General features: G+C 47.2%; 1 protein-coding gene across 1 annotated transcript; it reads left to right on the plus strand.

The window, feature by feature from the left end:
* Positions 1 to 7,905: 7,905 nt before the first annotated feature.
* On the plus strand, positions 7,906 to 13,734 carry LOC144142821 (uncharacterized). Its single transcript, XM_077674595.1, has 3 exons — positions 7,906 to 8,165; positions 9,986 to 10,791; positions 11,661 to 13,734. The coding sequence occupies exons 2-3, from the start codon at positions 10,046 to 10,048 to the stop codon at positions 12,121 to 12,123; spliced, it is 1,209 nt and encodes a 402-aa protein (XP_077530721.1). The 5' UTR covers positions 7,906 to 8,165; positions 9,986 to 10,045; the 3' UTR covers positions 12,124 to 13,734.
* The last annotated feature ends 7,391 nt before the right edge of the window (positions 13,735 to 21,125 follow it).

Here is a 21,125-nt window from a genome sequence, read left to right on the forward strand (position 1 = left end):
AAAAGTCAGCGTGGCCGCAACCACTAGACACTTATAAGGCGAAAGCTCTTTATATGGACAGACAGTATCCAAAACTTTGTGTGGCGTCGCTGACGTGTCCGTCTCTAAGAAACGGGGTACACAGAGGCGATGTCACCATGGCGAAAGGGCACCCGGAGCGTCAGGCTCATAGCGTATAACAGAACCTACGGCTCGGTATCCGTGACCAGTGATGGATAGTGTCACGTTGCTGCACAAACGTTCTGCTCCTCTGGGGACACGAGATGCAATATCTAGCACACCCCCAAAGATCAATCCCAACAGTTGGCATATGAGTAACGTGTGCAAGGGTAGAAAATTGGAATTGACATCGGCTTCGTAGCGCAAAGGCGCCGGTTAGATTACGATCAGGGGATGCGATGATCTTTTCGAAGCCCCAGTTTCGGGGCGTGACGACGCCGCGTGACTCCGGTAGCTAGATAGCGCGAGCGGGGACGAGCTATTAAGACAAGCCGGGCCCCTGAAGTGCTCCGCACTTAAATATTTTAGATGCGACTGCATCTCATTCACTCGCCTTGTCCCTGCATCCGGCGTGGGCGTCGTTGTCGGCGTCCGCCCCTCCCCCATTCTCCTCGCCGTGTGAGCTGCGCTCTCCGCCGCTCACCCCCTCTCCTCTCCGATAGCGAACACTCTCTCGCGAGGGGCATTGGATTGAGTTCGAATGGATTGGTTTGGATTGGATTGGCTTGGCTTGGCTTGGCTTGGCTTGGCTTGGCTTGGATTGGATTGGATTGGATTGGATTGGATTTGGATTGGATTAAAGTGGATTGTGTTGCGTCATAGCCGCGGCAGACGCACTGGCGCCGGCGCGTCCCCTCACCGTTCTGCGCAAAACGCGGTGCCTGCGCCGCTCCGCTCCATCGTTCCAGCGCCATTCCTCCGCTGTCCAACGCTGCAACGTGAACCCCCTATGCGTAGCATCTACACAGGGGTTCCGGCGAGGGGAGGTGGGAGTTTTTTAGTCGTACCAGTCTACCAAAGCCCTTCTTGTCGCTTTCTTGATGAAGGAAGCTGATTTGACGTCTGTTTGATATTGTCGTAGAAGTGGCCCACATGTAAGCCAATGCTTGCGTATGCTCTGCTGCTAATTGTTCCGCGACAACTACAATAGAATAAGTTCTTCGTCTGGTGTTTCTTGACAAGAATGGCACCGGGACGGTAGTGTCTCATTCAGGTGTCTTTGGAATTTGTGTATAATTGCTGGTGTCATTAGTGTGTTTGTATGCGCTTGACGCAGTGGGGTTTGTTCTGCTGGTAAGGTTCTTGTGCAATGTTCGCATCATTCTGCTTGCAGCTTCAGGAATACGTTTGTTGATAAGGCGTATGGCTGGTGTTGGTCAACGTTGAGAGGAGCGGGGTGTAGGGTCGCCGCGATAAAATTAACTTGTTTATTGCCCTCAAATCAGGTGTTCCCACAAATCTAGTGTACTCATCCATTCTTCCAGATTGTGAATACCCGGCAACGTGGATGAGCACGTGCATAAGGTCTCTTAAAATAACTGGCGCCCACTCTTCTAATCTGTGTATAAGCCGGCGTCTTTTGTGCAAGTTAACATGCGCAGGTTAAAGCCCATGCGACTGCTTCAGTTTTTGCCTCTTTTGGAGTAGGCGGGTTCTTTGCTGAGTTGCCTCCTAGACTACTGCTAATGGAAGCTATGGTGCATTCGGTATTTCGTTCAGCGGCTTCAGTAAGAATGTGTTTTACTGCGAAGCAGTATATTTATTTATTTATTTATTTATTTATTTATTTATTTATTTATTTATTTATTTATTTATTTATTTATTTATTTATTTATTTATTTATTGATACTGCTAGCCTCAACTCTGGAGTCTGTTGCAGGATTGGGGGATACATGAATAATAAGCGTGCTCTTTTTAAACAATTCACGAAAGCAGAAACAAGGGTCAAGGTGAAAACAACAATATCTGCCAAACAGACTACACACATTAACACGTGGCAATTCAAGTGATAACAACGAGAAGCGCATGAAAGATTCAGCAATAGGAAGTACAGAACATATATCAAGAAGGATTATTAAGCAAAAACTTAGACAATTTAGAAGCAAAATTATTATATATCTAGCCCCGTCCCCAGTTTTTATTCCGGTGAAGCGGATTTACTCGGCGCCTCTGCGGCGCTCCTTCTCGCCACCACGGAAACCGCTCTCACAACTGTTAATCCCCTCGCCACCACCGATGCCTCTTTCGAAGATGTATAATCAGCTGATAGCGGATATGCGCCCTTATCAGGCGTTACAGGAGCAACTTGCCCGCTTTAAACGCCGACGTGAGTCCACAATTCTTTTTCAGCAAGAAAGGCTTTCCGCGCGACATTTACGCCTAAGCACGCGCCCATCACAGATTGCCGGTTGATGCGAGCCCTGATTGGGAGTGGAAGCAGGTGGGCGTGCATGCACAGCTAGCCTTCATGCCGCTTACGATGACATGCGAGTTGTGCTGGCAGGAAATTTAAACGTGGAAGTCTCGCGGCTCAATGCGACCTGTCAGCTGTCCTTAATGGCCGAGAGGTTTGGGTTTGGGTTGGTTCGGCGCGGCAATGGACAGCCACGAGCTTGTACCACGGCCGCTCGATCGATCGAGCGGCCCTGCTTGTACACTAGAATTAAACTCAGTCCCTTCCAGGTTTCATCTCCCTAGGGAGATGAGCGGCCGTGCTAGGTAGATGAAACCTGGAAGGGACTGAGCTTCATTCTAGTGTACAAGCAGGACCGCTCGATCGATCGAGCGGCCGTGGTACAAGCATGTGGCTGTCCACTGCCGTGCCGGACCACCCCAAACCCAAACCGCTCGACCATTGAGGACAGCTGACAGGTCGCATTGGGGCGGACGCGTGTCGTACGCTCGGAAGAAGAACAGCGGGAATTGAAGGAGCGTCTGGCGGAACCGAAGCGCGAATGGGTGCGAAAACAACAGAAAACCTTCCAGAAAAATTCGCAGCGCATGCGGACAAGGACAAGAAAGAAGAGACACCACTTCTAAGCACGCGCACATAACTGGTTGCCGGTTTATCAGTCACGAGGTGGGAGTGGAGGAAAGGGGGGTGCGTGCTCGCGCAGATACAGGTTTCATGCCCTCACTGATTACATGTTCGTTGTGCTGATGGTAGGTTTAAACGTGTGCGTTTAAACCTCCCCAATGCGAACTTTCCAGTGTCCTCAGTGGTGGAGCGGATTGGGTTGGTGTGTTACGCAGACTGTCAGATGCGTGACGCCTGCTGTGGTCATATCCACTTTTTAAGACAGAGGGTCTTAAAAAGTGGATATGACCACAGCAGGCGTCACGCAATTATTTAGCCGGGTATTTCACAAGGTGTTCCATGGAAACCGAAAACGAACTCTCGGGCATTTGGGGTCACCGAGTGGTCGATCGACTAGGATCCCACGACATTGTTTCTAGATTTCCTTTTGTTCCTATACGCTAAGACATGACACTACAAAAGCTTCCAGTGAAGCACTTACAAACCTTTGAAGATGTACTGTTAAAATGTTTGTCGCGCGATTTCAACCAGTTCCAGAGTAAGTCGCGGGGTACAGTCGGTGACGGCGATATCTGTATTCGTGTTTTCGCTATTTTCTATCTTATTTTAGAAAAGCTACGCGCATACTCGTGCTCTCGGTGAGCTAATCTCTCGGTTTAAAGGAACCCTGCAACTCTCTTTTCAACTTTTTTTAAATCATTAAGGCTTTCAACGCGTAGTCAACAACATGACCAGTATTTAGAATAGAGGGTTTCAAAATACCTCAGCCAGAAACTTTTGCTCTATGCCTATCAGATAGTGTAAGAACTTGTAAGAAAGATTCTGCTCTCTTTCCTGTTCTTGGCGTTTTTCTACCGCAGGTAGAAGAACGCCAAGTACGGTCGGCTTTAAAGAACGGTTGGTTTCCAACGCATTCGATAGCCACTTAAAAAAAATAACTCCGCCAAAGCAAAGGAAAAACGGAAGACGGATCTGCTACGACGAGCAGATCCCGCAGTGCCGCTCCGTGCTGGCGATAACTATAGCCTGCGCAGTGCTTCCAGACGTAGAGGAAAGAGTTAAAGCGTCCATCGGAAGTCGGCTTCCCCTCTGTGTTCCACACGTCTCGGAAGACACGTTGCTTCGGAGACATTTCTCCTGTGTTAGCTGGGTCGTGACTCGAATGAAGATCGAATAGGAGAAACTAAGTTTTGAGAATTTAAAAGGTTTAATTGTTGAGAAAATGGAGGTTACAGTGGATCAGGTTAGAGGAGCACGGGGTCAAAACGTCTGACGCGGTGCACAGGCGTAGGACGACTCTCCTGGGCGAATAGCACACAAACGCACCACGCAAGTGTCCAAAGCTCGCACCATACACGCTCGTTGGTATAAACATCCGGGCCGCAGTCGCTGCGTATGTGGTGGTTTCAAGTGCTGCGTGCTCCGGGCTTGGTTCCCTCGGCAGGCCGCCGGTGTCTGCTTTCGTTTTCGCCTCTCGGCGAGAGAAATATTCCAAGCTTCGCGCACGGCTGACAACTGGGGCAATATAAGACGTCTTACACTCAGATGTGGAGGCCCTGGGACCTGCGCGTTTTATACCGTATGAATGTTTTTCAATGAGCAGAATATTCTTGGTCTGCGCTCAGTCAGTCGCCGGAAACGATCTGCTGGACCCTACCCATACACAGCTTAGCTGTAAATCCACGTCGCCATCAGACAGCCGTGGCAGAAAAGCAGCCCAACTAATTGCCATTAACAACGACGGCGGGTATAGCGCGTGTTTCAGACAAAAAGAAAACGCAGTGAAAAGGAACGCGCACTCCCCGGCAATGCCTGGGCAAGCGAAGAGTCACGTAGAAAAGCGGAGAGAACAGCGGAGACGGCTCTCCTGCTGCGCCAGTTCACCGCGGACGAAGCGCGAGACCATCGCAGCGCATCGAAACAGCGTTGACGTCCCACACCGCCATACGTAACGCAGCGGAAAAGTACACTCAGGCCCAGCATGTTTTATGTGTCCAGTTTCAATGGCTACCTGTTTTCACTCCTAGTACGCAAGAGCGCTCCGTAAAAGCGCTAATGAAAGGGCAAATGATAAACATTACGTGTGAGGCTGGGCTCGCGTCTGCTGGCATCTGCTGGCATTTGCTCGTATTTGCTTGCACCAACTGCATCCTTGTCCTCCCTACTCCTCCTACCCACACCTGTCGTCCACGGTTTCAAAGGCACCTTCACCTGCACTGAGCTTCAATTCTGGGCTTCAATTACAGAAACCTTGCCCACATTTTTGTAATACATGCACGTGATCGTCTCAACGTAGTCAGCGCAATCCCGAATCACTTCACCTCTCCGGATTTCGGTTGCTGAATTCCGCTAAGTACCAACACCGTGTTAGTCGTGTAATGAACGGCCACCGGACGGCGCCTTGTGTACTGCAGTGCTTATGCCATAGGGACACTAAACAGTGGCAGAAAGCATTGAATGACTCTGACGGTGGAAATAAGTTGGTTGATTGATTGTAGGGTTTAACGCGCCGACACAACGCACGCGATGAGGCGCGCCGTAGTGGAGGGCTACGGATTAATTTTGACCACCTGGGGATCTTTAACGTGCGCCGAAATCTCGTACACACGGGCGTTTTTGCTTTTCGCCTCCATCATAAAAGCGACCGCCGCGGCCAGGAATCGAACCCGCGAACTCGTGCTCAGCAGCGCAACACCTTAGCCACTGAGCCACCGCGGCGGGTTGGAAATAAGTTGGCCTGTATCGATCGACTACGTTGTCGAGAATCTAAAAAAACACCATTTTCGCAACCAGGAAATGTTAAATAAGGCAAAAAATGCCAGAAACGTGAAAACAGGCGGCGAGGTTTCGTATGCTTTGTGACGTCACAACAATTATGCAGGGCGAGAGCTCATTGGACGAGCATCCATTAATGTTTTCCTCAAATAAACAGTGCCGAAGTGGTTGAGCGCGTGTAATAAATGTCAATCAAAACTTTTCGTGAGCTGATCTCATTTAAAGATCATAGACTGCAGCTCTTATACATTACGAGACAGGCTGCTTTCCTCACGCTTCACGGTCGGCCATCATGATTTCAGTTTCGTTTTGGAGAAGCATCGGTGTCAATAAGCTACCACGGTGAACGCCCGAACTTCTGCAAGAAATATCCCTGGCAGGAAGCGTGGCCGATCCCGGTTCGAACCTTATCCCACGTGAAAGGTTAGAGTGTTTACTGCCGGCAGTTATCCGAACGAACCGAACTTGTGCTTTTCGTTCACTAAGAGCCGCTGTTGATAATTAATCCGCAAATTGTGCGCGCGTATCTTTACCCTTATTATGTTTGGGCCGGGCGCAGCCGCGGCCACGCAAACTTTTGGCACGGATGCGGGAAGCGAGTGTGTATTTGAAACACACCAGGTTGGCGCGTCGCGTGAGAGAAGGGATGGACGTGATCGCCGCACGACGCGAGATGAAGGCTCCCGCTTGAGCGATGCCTATTCGGCAGCTCCGGCTGCACGACATTTGAAACGGCGCGTTTCGCGGCTTCGGCGGTTGACGTGATGCGGTCTGGGTGTCAGGTGGAGGCGCGCACACCAACCGCTGGAGCGGTGAAAAGCATTTCGCGTTCCGTCGGTCACAAACAATAAAAGTGAAAGCGAGCAAACGTTCTCTGCGGTCGGGCATGGCTTGGTAATGCCAAAGCTACCGTTGGCTAGCGACAAACGTTTACGCTCTAGGCCGCCGCCCGGTGCCTCGCTCCTACTTTATGACACAATGTCTACGCCTCGCAAAAAAATGGAAAGGAAGCGGGAGAAAGAAATGCCAGCTTTGTTTGCTTATTTCTCAGCAAATAACGCGTCGTTACTCGTCGAACAAAAGGTGGGAGTGTTACGAAACGTATGATATTTAAGTTAAAACAATTTTTTTTTTCACCCTGTAGTGTCCTTTCTGGAACTGTGTGGCTTATGCCTGCTCTAGAGAGTATATGACTCACCGCAGGGCACCTTTCACACTTTTGTCGCTTTTCTCTTCGATCGTACGAGCGTATTGCACCGGCGCGCTCGCGCGTATTACATTTCAGTAAACAGGCTGACAGCTTGACGGCCGCTCGCAGTTTCTTTCGGCTCCTCCCGAACCTGCCGCAATCCGCGCCCTTCGCATTTTGTGCATGCTGCACACTGTTAATAAACTAACACCCCGAAGGAGGGGAGTGCCAATCCTGGAAGGGTTAGTTTTCGAGACTTCACTCCTTCGTGTACGCACGCATGTTTAGTTCTCACGCCCACCTTAGCCGGCTTGGCGATACAGTCGACTGTCGACTTGTTTGGAATGTTCGGTTAATTAGATGTGATGGGCTGACAGTGCTGGTCCCGTTTATATTGCATGCACTCTATGGAAGAAAGCAATCGATAATTTTAAGTTCAATCCCACTATATCGGTTAATGGGAAGTTAGCTCGAATAAAAAGCATCCGGGTGACCGTCATTTCTCGATAAAATTCAAAATTTTCAATCGCAAAAACAGCGCCGTGTGTTGTGTACTAATGTCGGCGCCATCGAAAATTAGGCAGCGCGCAGTTGATAAAGCGACTGGTTAGTGGGGACTTCTGATAGCGTATTTATCTCTCATGTTTGACACGGTTACGTATTACCAGTTTCTGAGGTGGGCGCTCCCGGCTTCGATTTTAGCGATAAGTCTCAACTATCACGGCAATCCCTGTCGTGCGCTCAACTTCCCAATAAAAGTCAAGATTCAGAACGAAGTCAACAAGCGAGACGTGTTGAGGTGCTGTTCTTGTGCTTTTTAAGTGAAAGTTTGGTTAATCGGACGTATTTTGGGGTCCTCGTGGACTTTGTATAAACTAGGGTGGACTATTTGATGTGTGGCCTCGCTGGTACGCAATTTCGGCGCCTGCAATGGTATGCCGATCCAGCCGAGCAGACGACGCCATATGCTCCCGTAAGGGCACGTTGCGCCATCTGCCGGACAGCCAGCGAACCGCAATGCACCGCTGAGCCAATTTGGAGAGCACGTTTCGTGCGCGCAGTGCGCGCAGATAGACAGTCATTCCGTAAGTACTGGCAGAGCCCTCCAAGTACTGGCTTTGTCCGCTTCGTTTCTTGGATACAGGACCTGGAGACAGCGTATCAGTAAGTTATGATTTCATCGCTTCTAAGTACGAGTCTGTGAACAAATGTTTGAAAACGGCAGATTACGTCAGCTAGAATTGTTCAAGGGCTGTTACGAACGCCGGTCTGGTGCCTCCGCAGACTTCGACATCGAAGACGATTTTTTTATTGCATAGTGGAGTCGTTAGGCTCTTGCATTGTGGTAATTGTAAGGACGACAGGAAATAATTTGTAATAGTCAAGCCGTTTCATTGTTTAGGGCGAGCGGTAAAACCTTACGATTGCAAGAATCAGAGCTCGGGGTCTGTACTTTGTTTTTTCGAAGCATACGAATCGGTCAATCCATCCGCTTGTTCGCGCACTGCAGTTCGCAGAAACAGCTCGGAAGGAAGCGAAACATTATCTTGTTTCCTCGTTATGAGCGCCCTTTTGCGCTTCGAGCGACCTACAAACCATGCTGTTCACTCGCGGATTATATACAGGTGTTCCATCGATAAATGGAACACTTTAAAAACATTTTCCTGGGCGAACCGCTGCTCCGTTCGCGCTCAAACTTCACACGATGGTCGTATTTTGTCGTCTATTTTGTTTGACGCCGGGAACAATGACGGTACTTACATGTATATTCTAAAAATAAATGAAAACTATTTTTGCCGATGGGAAAAAGGGCAGTCAGTTTGGACTTGCAAGCTTATCTTGGAACGGTTGTGCCGCCCGGGATATGCAAAACGAAATGCGCGGTGGCGATTCACGGTTGGAAGAAGTCAGATTAGCAGACGATCATCAAACCTCTTTTGTCGATAGTTTATGATGACGAGAAATAGTTACATAAGAGCTCATAGGAATCACAGTAAACTATTTCCGGGGCTCATCTTTGTCAATAGCAGTCATCTGGTTTGAGATAATTTGTCATCTACTGTGCTAGGTTACCCCGCCATTTAAATACGGCTCAATGTTTTTTTTTTTTTGTTTTTTTTTTACGTTTGGAGCTATTGTATGCAAACTGCTGCGTCGGTTTCAACGCGTGATTCAAACACCTCATAAACGGAAAGACAAGACGGCACTTTTGTTCTGGCTGGGGACAAGTATTTAAATAGAATTCTTATCTCGCATGCAGTTAAAGGTATGTTGATGCGCGGCTGCCTGTAATGGTCGGCAGCATTCCTTTTGCAAAACATAGACTTAGATTCCACTTTCAAATGTACTAGGGCCCTATCAGGGTAACTGTTTTGGTTCAGGGTGTTTTACGTGATTCCGTTTCATTTTGGATAGAGCTTATACTCCACAAAAAAAAAAAAGCTGTCTGTCCATTTAAAGCGATGCGGCAAGCAGCAGCTTAGCCCACTTTACCGCGATTTGGTCACTGTAAAGTTCGCTTTCACACGTTGCTTGTGTGTGTGGCAGTACAGCCTCAGGACAGTAAGTTAAGTACGGCACGTAACAAAGCCTGCCGGAGGTCTCTTCGTAAGTGCGACTGATGTGGCAATGATGCTTTCGCCCTATCGGAGAGTTCTAGTTTTTGTAATAATGCTAAGAAATACCACCTCGGCTATCTCGAGTCAACCCAGTGAACTTCGTACGCAGCAGGCAGTTAAACTATGTGGTGATCTTTGGGTGCCCCATGTCGCTAAATTTCGCGCAGTTAACTCCTGAGCTTGTCTCGTTCTTGCTCGTTTAAGTCATGACTGTTTGTGATAGCAGCCTCTTCACCAATGTTTCCTCCGTGTGTTTTTCAGCGAATATTTCTAAGTCTTCGTATTGATTTCACAAGCTTAAATTAAGTTGATAAAATTATAAATTAGTGAAATAATTTAATTCTCTTGTTTTTTCTTTTGTGCCAGGTACCAGTGAAGCCCAACTTCATCCGGCTGCAGCGCCTGCCACACCAGATCGCTGTCACAATGGCAGCAACGAAGAGGGCTATGCGCGATTTCGCTGTTGCGTTTCTGCGCGGCCTACCGGAATCCGCCTTTCATCGCTACGACTGGAGCGACGTCATTGCAGTTACAGCAGCCAGACAAGTTCTAGGAAACGCCAAGTACCCGGACGACAAGTCTAGAAGGTCGCTGTACGCAGCTTGGCTCAAGGAGTACGCCTCCACGACATGCTCAGAGTCCTTCGACAAGCTCATGCTTGACTGCCTTGCAGCAACGCCTTCTGTCAGCAATCCTGGAACGCCGCTCTTTGCGGACATCTTCAATGTCGACGATCCGAAGGACGCAGCCCCTCCTGGAGGGCCCGTTTTGAACCCAGACGCCCTGCCTCGCCTCTTCGTTCACCGGCCAGAAGACATCGAGCCCTTACCATCGTCGCCAGCGATCGTCGGACACCTGGCGGGACTCATACGGAACAGCTCTCGACAGGCCCTCGATGAAGCAGGCATGATCATCGGCTTCATCAGCCTCGCGCTATGCCTAGTCGTCGCGAAGCCACTCACCGATGTCCAGGAGTTCTTTAGGACCCGTATGAAGACAGCGTTGACCGCGTCGGTGCCGACGTCGTTCGACGGACACATCTCGGGTCCCTGCTCCGTCTTTCTGAAGCTCCTCCACTACCACAGTGACGTTGGGGTGGTGAAACCCTACATTGTGCCCTTGATCCTTGGTCAATACGTGTACCACATCAACGCCAAGGAGGCTGGTCCCAGGTAACAATTCCAGCGTTAGGTGTTGGCTCTAGAGGGTCTAACACAATGGCCTGACACAACTGCTGCCTCGGTGGTGTATACGACGTCGGATAATCTCTTGAAGGGATCATAGAGCAATCCCTTAAATACGTTGACAAGGCTGTAAAGCCGTGCTGTGGGTTGTAGTTACCTTCCTTGTGTATGTTTCCTCGATAAGTAACAGTCAAATTGTAGTTTCGATTGCGTGTGGAAACAAATTAGGTTGGTTGTAGGACAGCCGCTAACTTGGATTGGAATTCTCAACGCAGCGTGCCAACGATGCACCTTACGCTTTTCAGATTGCTTCCAGAATTTAGGTGATCATATTTTATCAACAGTGTTCCCAAAAAAGCTGAACTATGCTTTTAATAGTTGGGAGATCACCTTACTTTTCTCCGTTTTTTTTACTGGTTCCGCTGTGGTTAGCAATTTAAAAGGCAGATGTAAAATCGTACTTAATTGCCCTTCTGATCAGCGGAGTGGCATGCCTGCCTTTTGAGACAACCTGCAAAAGAGACCGGTGCCCATGAAACGACTATAATCTTTTAACGGAATTTGCAGTGAACTGAGCGGATGCGCAGTTCATTTTTTGTAGGTACCCTCGTGTAGCTTGCCGTACTTCCTGAATTGGAAGCATCCCGCTTTTTCGAATCCGTCATGCTTAATCTGGCCGGAGTATTTTATTCCAAGCACAGCCATGTGAAATTTGAACTCTTGAAACTTTCTATTTGCTCAAATTCGGTACTGTGATTAGAATGGTGTGCTTCTAATATAGGAAATCCGATACCTTTGCATCCGATTGGTCCTCGTATAACATCTTGATGCCTCAATTGTTCCGGTTCTTTTCCCAGTGCGGACCTTCGTTTCCTGGAGGAAGGCTTCTTGTCGCATTCCAAGTACGGTCACCTCGAGGTCATCGAGCTTCTCTACAAAGCGAAAGAAAGGACGGGGCTCAGCGCAGTGAGGATCAACCAGATGATCCTAAAAGGCGGAGGAGGGCAGTCGGTGTGCGAGTCGTACGACAGCGTCAACCTGTTTTTACGCGAGGCTGGAAAAGCGACGCAGGGCACGAGGCCGTGGTGTCGTGTGAGCAATACGTGCTTCTTCGGTGACCTGGACCTCGAGGAGAACCTGGACTACGCGCTGAGGCTGACGGCCTTCCTTGCGCCGGACCCCAACGACCTTCTGTGGCACAGGGAAGAGTTTAAGGGTGTGTCCTGTCAACGCTGTAAACAGGCCCGCCTGTGGGCTAGGGACTTTAGGCGGTCGCTCAAGCAGTCACCGTCCACAGAAGCCATGGATACGGTACAGTAGTAACCCGGAGGCGCAGCGGAGGGTCTTGATGATAGTACTTGACTCCTCCCCTGCCTCGGTTTGTATTTGTTCATTACCAGTGAGTAGTCTGATGACGAGACATTGCCAATCAGCCAGGGTTAGAGAAGTATATTCACAATACTTCTACTAACTAAAAAACTGCTGAAGTGTCTTAAGAGCAGTATGGCCGGGTGATACTCATTCTTCTTAATTGGAAAGAACCGATATGTAGTATTCTCAGATAGCCTCCTAATACTCCTGGTAATTGGTGCAATACATCAGCAGCCTTGCCGAGTGGAAAATAAGAGCGAGAAACATTGAAGAGCATGAACTAGGGGACATCGGAAAGTAGGGCATAGTAGCGGCTTAGGGTGGATGCGGGAATTAAAAGCGAACGCGTAAGTCTGCTTTGACGAGGTTAAGAGGCTTCTTGTAACTATTAGATTTAAAGTTCAATACTCGGGCTACTTCAAAAGTTGTAGAATGAAAGATTGTTGTAGCAAAAGTGCATTATATGCGTTTAGAGACATAAATCAAATCTTTTTTGCTTTAAACACAAGCAAGTTAGTTGTCTATGCTTGTGTGGCCGCAGCGTCTGGCAGCTGGTACTTATCTCCGTTTGACGCTGTTTATGTGAACATCAGACAATATGCAAAATTATAGAAGAAAAGGTTGGAGCGCTGATGCAAACTGTGAGGTCGATCTTCAACTGCGTATTGTGACAGTTGAAAGTTGAGCTTGTATACTGTTGTGTGACCTCATTTTACCTTTTTATAGTAACTCGGTAATCCCTGAACACGACACGCTAACGTTATACCGTGTTTTTCACTCACGTAATAAATTTGCGGTTCCCAGCAGCCAACACAAGTACTCCTTTTTTTTCAAATCCCACTCGTGTTCGTGTTTTCCCCCTCTTTCGCAATTATTTGTTCTGAATATTGATGTTCGCGTTCGTTCTCAGTTTTGCAGAAACCATTTTGGCGGTGAATAAAGAATGGTCTTGTTCCTTCTGTCTGTCAAGGCTTCCTTCTACCGTGGTTATCTTTTTTCGTAAGCGTGGTTGCCATTACAAACAAACGCAAAAAAGTAGCGGAACGTAGCCGCACGCGCGCGGATTACACCTGCGGCCAGTTTGAAAATGCCACCTTAAAGCTGTAATTTATCATCGTCTATGTATTTCAGGGATATCCACGCAACATCTTGTCAATACTAATAACACCAGATTTTCAGCCTGTCACAATTTCCTTCTCCCTAAAGTGCGTACCAATTAGTATGGAAAACTAACTCTTAAGTTTACAGGTGTATCCGTCTGGAACAACATACCACTTGAAATAAAGTTATGTCCCACATTCCATTCGTTTCGCAAACTCTTTAAAGAGTACCTGATCACAAAACGTGTTGTTTGCTTTGTTTGCTAAACTCTACCATCGTGCCATGCTTCTAATTTATACCATGTTAGTATCTCTTTTACTTACCATACCACGTGCTGTTACACGGAAATTTTCTTGCCTTGTTGTTATGAAATGTTACCCATTCTTTGTTTAATTCGTACAAAGTGTTTTCACTGCTTGCTGCGTTTTTATTGCACTAGACTTAGTCTCTAACGGAGGTCCCCCCGACAGTTTTCTAACTTCGGGACCTCCTCTGTACTGTAACATTTTATTCATGTAAATGTATACATTCCTGAAATAAAGTTTGATTGAAGTTTGAAGTAATTCGTTATCGCTTTTTATAGTGAGGTTCATTTATCCGGCCTCGTCTACGGTGACATGCTATAGTATATACGAGTTCATCTGCTGTTACGTTGTGCTATTTACATTTGATTGATGTGTGGCCCTACTGGAGCTCAACTCAACCGCAGTTGGGAGAATGAGATTAGAGGTCCACGCGCTATGGGTAAAAGAACCGGCCCTGACTTGCAAGGCGACCTCTGGCGCATGGATATAACATTAAGTGCGGTAATACATGATAAAAATAATGAACTCAAGTTACGTGAAAACAAGATTTCCACACAATCGCCAAGAAAACCGCCGAGTTCACTGTTTAATGTCTTACGTTTAGAGTACCATTCATTTCCGAGATATTGACTGTCACGACTCACGGCCACGCAGGTGGTGAGACGACGGTGCATGCATTCGCATAGAATTTTTATCCTCTGTTTCTGTTCGTTGTCATCACAAGATTGGTGACACAGTAGATCCCCATCAGACGTATAATATGCGTTGAGATCAAATTCTCTGACGTGCAGCACATGGTTTGTTGCTGGTTCCTAGGAGACACAATGAAATAAATATCCACTTGCACTAAACTTTTAACAACACGAAAGTCATTTTCCGGTTTCTTTCAATATGTTAGCCTTATTCATCGTTCATTCGCAAAACAAGGGGAGACACCGAAGTTTATTTATTTATTTATTTATTGTACCCTCAGGGCATACAGCATTATAGAGGGGAGTGGGTTTAGGAGACAAGTAAAGTACAAGTGAAACATGAAAAACAAATCACATTCAGCACATGCAATATAACTCTCAAAAACAGCGTGTAAACGACAATGCATACAAAATGTACACAATATCTAGAAAGGATCAAACAAGGAAGCACCGCGACAAAAAATACCGTAATGACAATTTAATGCACAAAGGAAGTGCCGGTGAAAAAAAAAATGGCATAAAATTAATGCGAGACACAAGTGAACGGTAAACGAACAACAGCAAACAACTAGGAAAAAAATGCGTTGACCAAATCAACGCATAAAATTTTCGAGTGCCTCCCGAAAGCGTTCATGGTTAGTAATGGTGACTAGTGACGCAGGCAGGTTGTTCCAATCATGACATGTTTGAGGTAAAAAAGAATACGAGTATGTTACGGTGTTTTGGCGCGGAATATGAACCTTGTAATGATGGTCGAGGCGTTCAGAAAGGAAAAAGGGAAGTTTTAGCCAACGTGATTTAAGTACCGGGTTATGGTGATATGCTTTATGCAGCACACAAAGGCGAGCCAGTTTCCGGCGAGTGGCAAGAGTAGCAAGGTCAAGGCTGGATTTCATGTTAGTTACACTGGAAGTGCGGTGATAGTTAGAAAGTATAAACCTTGCGGAGCGGTTTTGCACAGCTTCAATTTTGTTAGATAGTGTTACATAGCCAGGGTCCCAAACTGAGGAAGCATATTCAAGCCTAGGGCGTACGTAGGTTATATATAGCTGCTTTTTTAAGGAAGACGGTGACAGCGAGAAATTTCTTTTCAAGTAGCCTAGCATGCGGTTTGCATTAGATGTTACATATTCAATGTGGCGCGCCCAGGATAGGTTATTGGTTATGTGCACACCGAGATATTTGTAGGATTCAACTGTCTCTAGCAAGGTATCTTTAAGAAAATAATCAGGGCTAGGTAGTTTATTACGCGAAATTCTCATCGATTTACATTTAGAAATGTTAAGATCCATGTGCCAGAGGTTGCACCAGGAAATAATGTTGTTAAGGTCGGATTGTAGACACGCAATATCAGTATCGTTAGTAATTTTACGGTAAAGCACACAGTCATCAGCAAAAAGGCAAACTGGGGAAGAAATTTTAGAAGGCAGGTCGTTAATGTATATTAGAAACAGTAAAGGCCCCAGCACAGAACCCTGAGGTACTCCTGAATGTACCGCCACCTCGGGAGAGTCAGTTTCATTAACGGATACAAACTGCGTGCGGTTAGCAAGAAAGATTCGAATAAACTGTAGCACTTGTGGATCGATTTTCAAATGGCCCAATTTATGTAACAGCAGCTGGTGATTTACTTTATCGAATGCTTTTGCAAAATCTAAGAATATACAGTCAGTCACAAAACCTGAATCAAGATTTACATGCAGATCGTTTGTAAACGTGACTAGTTGTGTTTCACAGGAAAATAATTTCCGGAAACCGTGCTGCGAGTAATGAAAGAACTTATTTGATTCTAAATGCTTAACAAGGTTGGAAAAAATTATGTGCTCAAGAATTTTGCAAGGAACCGAAGTAAGTGAGATTGGTCGGTAATTAGAGGGGTTATGTGCGTCACCTGATTTGTGAAGGGGTACCAACCGGCCTGTTTTCCAATCTTTAGGCAAGTAACCGTCATCGAAACATTTAGTGTAAAGGCAATATAATATAATCGACATATACTCTTTAGTATTCTTCAGAAATTTGGAATTAATACCGTCAGGGCCACATGAAGAAGACAGTTTCAGGTTGCTGATAACGCCAGCAATTCCAGTAGGATCGAAAACAATAGGGTCCATTGGGAAAAAATTTACACACTGCAGATCTGGAAAATTATCTACAATCGGGTTACAAAAAGACCTAGCGAAGCTATTATTTAACAGCGAGGCGCACAAATGGCTAGAAACTGGTACACCATGATTATAAACCAGGCTTATTGTGTTGTCGTTTTTAGGCTTCATTATGCTCCAGAAACGCTTGGGATTTGTCTTTAATAATAAAGGTAGAGTTGACTGAAAAAAGGTACGTTTTGCAGTTTGAAGAGACTTGGTGTAAGATGCGGCTGCTAATTTGTAGGCTGACCAGCGCTGCGGACAAGTAGATTTCTTGGCAGTACGATAGAGCCTGGCTTTTTTGTTAGACAATCGTTTCAAATAACGGGTAAACCAGGGAGCATTAGTATTACTATAAACGCGCCGTAATGGTATATGTTTGTTGATTAATTGATAGACCTGTTGTTTGAAGGAATTCCATATGTGATCAACGGTTTGTTCTCTATAACGTGGCAGTAAACTATCAAGAAAAATACAAAGCCCCGTATTAATAGCTTCGAAGTTGGCTCTATTGTAGTCCCTAATGCTTTTTAAGCGCTTCTGTCTTCTTGTAGCAGGAAGGGAAAGAGCGAACTGCAGTACGTCATGGTCGCTCAAGCCGGGGATGTGCGTTATTGACGAAACAATATCTGGGGCAGATGTCAGGACTAGATCAAGCAAAGACGATGTTTTCGGTGTTACACGGGTTGGCTGATAGACAAGCTGGGATAAGTTAAAAAGGGAGCAAACGCCGAGGAAAGATGACGCTTCAGCAGATGCCGGTTCGACTAAAGGAGTGGAATGCAGCCATTGAATATTGGGATAATTGAAGTCACCAACCAAAAAAATTTCTACTCCTGGATATCGTACCACAATTTGATTTAAATTATCATGAAGACCTTCACAAAAACCGGTGGCAGAGGATGGAGACCGATAAGCGGCGCCAAGAATAATCTTCTTATAATTGAACGTTAAGCAGCACCAGATAATTTCAAGGTCAGTAGTTACAGAGACAGCAAAAGATTTTAACTGGTCGGTGATTGCAATTAGTACACCACCACCTGTCCTGTCGCCGCGATCACGTCGATATACCACAAAGTTTTTGTCACACTGAAATAGCTCATCCACCGATATTTTGTTCGTGAGCCAAGTCTCCGTCAGCACGACTATATCGGCTTCAGAATCGTTGATTAATGCGTTAAGTCTATCCTTCTTTTGATACAGGCTACGGATGTTAGTATACAGAACAGAAACATCGCACGTACGGCCACTACCCCTCGCATTATCCTAGCTACCGCTGGGCTGACCATACACACGTCCCGAACGGGTCTACCCTCGGTGATGTAGAGTCAGACGTACCATCCGGAGAGGCAACCGCAGGAAGAGAGGAAACAACCGCACTAACTTCAAGAACAGAATCTGCATCTGCAGAGTACCTGTAGTGTTTCCCGTCGGCAATAAGCTTGTTGTGGCGTAGTTTGTACGAAGTTTTCAAACCTTTTCCGAAGTCAAGCAGTTTTTTACGTGCAATGCGCGTAGAAAGAGAGAAATCTTCTCTTATGTTAAAATCCGTGTCGGTTAGCAAAGATCTTTTTGCCTGAATCAGTTCTTTAGTTATGAAAGAAGAAAATTTAACCACAATGGGACGGTTTTTGTCCACAGAATACTGGCCTATGCGATGCGCACGCGCAATGTCGGTTGCAGGGATTTGCAGCTGCAGTATCTCAGAAGCAAACGAGATAATCTTGCCTTCAGATTCTTGCCAGCTTTCCTTAGGACTGTCTTTAAATCCGAAAAACAGCAAGTTATCTCGCCTCGACCGATCTTCTGCCTCATCAAGCTTTGCGCGTAACGTGGTTATTTCTTCACGCAGACGGCCCCTTGGAACATCAGCACCAGCCTGATCTAGCTGACAGAGCTCAAGACTGGCAGCCTTCTTTTCAACGGCTTCTAGGCGGGTGCTGATATTCGTAACAGTCGATACCATCGATTCATGGCCACGTTTTAGTTCGTCAATCGCCTTTGCCATGCTGGATTGATTATCCTCAATCCTTATACAGCGCTCGTTGGTTTCCTTAACTAATTTCAGTAATTCGTCTTGCATCCCTGGATTTTGCTCGATGTCCCCGCATATCACCAAAAACAAAGCACAAAAAGGTTCAAGAACGGCTCCTGGGCATGGAACCACGACAATAAAACGGTTGTCAGACTTGAATGATTTACAGGTCAGACAGGAAGGATGACTGACCTGCGCAACAAACAAGAGGCGTAAGAACATCGCTCCGGCCGTGCTTCCATGCCCACTGGCGAGGTGGTCCGTGGGACGCCCTTTTGTATGGCTTGACGGGGGGTGGAGCGATGACGTAGATGCTGGTACGCTGAGTCCGAGAGTATCTTGCGATAGCTGCGTTGTGGCTGAGCTGGTTCCGTTCACCGATGATAGCAGGCTCGAGATACCGGTGGGCCAGCGAAACAAGTCCGCTGTTACCGGGTGGCTACTCGAAGCAGCAGTACAGGACTGCATCACGGTGACGGCGCTCACCCAAGGGCAAGCCGTGACGAACTGCGCAACAAACAAGAGGCGTAAGAACATCGCTCCGGCCGTGCTTCCATAATACATAATAAAAATAATACATAATACATAATTCATAATAAAAATAATAACACCAGATGACACCAGCCGAACAGTGGCCACCGAACGAATTCCCCCGAACGAGTTCAAAAAGTTCGAGCAAACGCTTGTTTCGCTTCGCCCTTGGTCACCTTGGTTGCAGTGACAACATCCAAAACCCATTAAATTACATGCGCAGCCATCCGGACGGCCTTCCCTTGAGACGCCGAAGAATTCACCATTGCCTTAGCCCTCATCCAATGCTCTAGCAGAGCCATCATCACTGACTCTCAAGCAGCCTACCGCAGCTTCTTTTCAGGGAGGGTGGCACCAACGACCCTGCGGGCACTTCAACACTACTGTCCGTCTCACCCAGTGGTGATCGTTTGGACGCCTGCCCATGCCTCTGTAACGGGCAACAACTTCGCCCACCAACAGGCACCCGAACTGGCCCACCGAGACCCCGAGGCCACCGCATCTCCGACGCCACTTCTCACCTATCAGGACATCCCTCAATTTTACCAGGCCACCAGAGAAACATTCCCGTGCCCTCACCCATCCCTCAGCAAAGCTCAGGAAATAACACCCCGACAATTACAAGCAGGAAGGTATGTACAGCCGGTTCGAATGAATTTATTGTTTGCCACACAGTACACCGCTCTATGAAAATATGGTCCGCAGCAAGGTACCCGCCGGCATATAATTCTGGAATGCGTTCACAACCCAGCCCTAGCACCCCCCACCACCCGTAACTTTCCGGAGCTGTGGGGAGACGCTGTTGACCAGCTGTCAACCGGAGTACCAGCCTCTCCTGGTGACACGGGCGACGACGGCTAGAACAACGCATGGATTCCCGGACTAGGGTTCCACTCTCATATTTGGGCTCATTAAAATGTCTCTCGGTCCCTCCCTCCCTCCCTCCCTCCCTCTCTCTCTCTCTCTCTCTCTCTCTCTCTCTCTCTCTCTCTCTCTCTCTCTCTCTCTCTCTCTCTCTTTCTTTCTCTCTCTCTCTCTCTCTCTCTCTCTCTCTCTCTCTCTCTCTCTCTCTAGCTACTCTTGGAGCTTCACCGCAAACGCGTTGACAGAGAGAGAGAGAGAGAGAGAGAGAGAAAGTAAAGCAAAGGCAGGAATGTTAACCAGGCTACGGCCTAGTATGCTATCCTGAACGGGGGAAAGGGGAACAATGAGGAAAAAGAGGAAAATAGAAAAAAAAGGGGAAAGGGACAGACATAGCGCAGTGTGGTGAGCCTAGCGGTAGGACACTATAGACAAACAAGTTCACTGAGTTCATAGCGGGTAGTCTTTTGCGCTACAGTCTTTTGTGCAATTCCGTCGTTTTGAGGAAACGCAGGAGCGCTTTTGTCGCCTTGTCCGCAGACGACGGAGAAGGCCAGTGGCCCAGGATTTCCTCCTCAGAGAACGGGCGCCCAGAGTCTAACTTTCTGACTGAGTGTTTATTGCTCTTCGGGGGCTATAGCGACGACACCACGCCGAAAACTTGACCGAGTCTCGAAGCACAACCATGCAGAAAACTCAACCGAGCCAACAATAAATTAGGTGGGCCCCCAGCCCCGTGGTTTGCCCAGCTTTCGCGCAGCTACTGCGAAGCTGCCTCAGTCCTTTTATGCTGGAAAAAGCGGTTCAACTACGCTTTGTGAACGGTAACCCGGTTTTGGTGGCGTGAGCGCCCACTGAACCCGCACAAGATTGCACCGCGAGAAATGGTCGGAAAGTCACTCCCCGATATGTTAGTTTTATAATTCTCGATTATTTGGTTTAACTTTGAGATGAAATTTTTTTAATTGTCATCGGTACAAAGTCATCATCATCATCATCACCAGGTTATCTACGCCCACTGAAGGGCAAAGGCCTCTCCCATTAATCTCCGATTGTCCCGGTCCTGTGCTACCTGCGACCAATTTATCCCCGCGAACTTCTTGTTCTCCTCTGCCCATCTAACTTTCTGCCGCCCCCTGCCACGCTTGCCAATTCTCTAGGGATCCACTCTGTTACCCTTAATGACCAATGGTTACCTTGCCTTCGCTTTATATCCCCTGCCCACGTCCATTCCTTCTTCTTAATTTCCTTAATATGTCCTTAACACGCCTTTGTTCCCTGA

The sequence above is a fragment of the Haemaphysalis longicornis genome, unplaced genomic scaffold (assembly GCF_048455015.1).
Source record: "Haemaphysalis longicornis isolate Haplotype H1 unplaced genomic scaffold, Haemaphysalis longicornis Haplotype H1 scaffold_6, whole genome shotgun sequence".
Taxonomy (NCBI): domain Eukaryota; kingdom Metazoa; phylum Arthropoda; class Arachnida; order Ixodida; family Ixodidae; genus Haemaphysalis; species Haemaphysalis longicornis.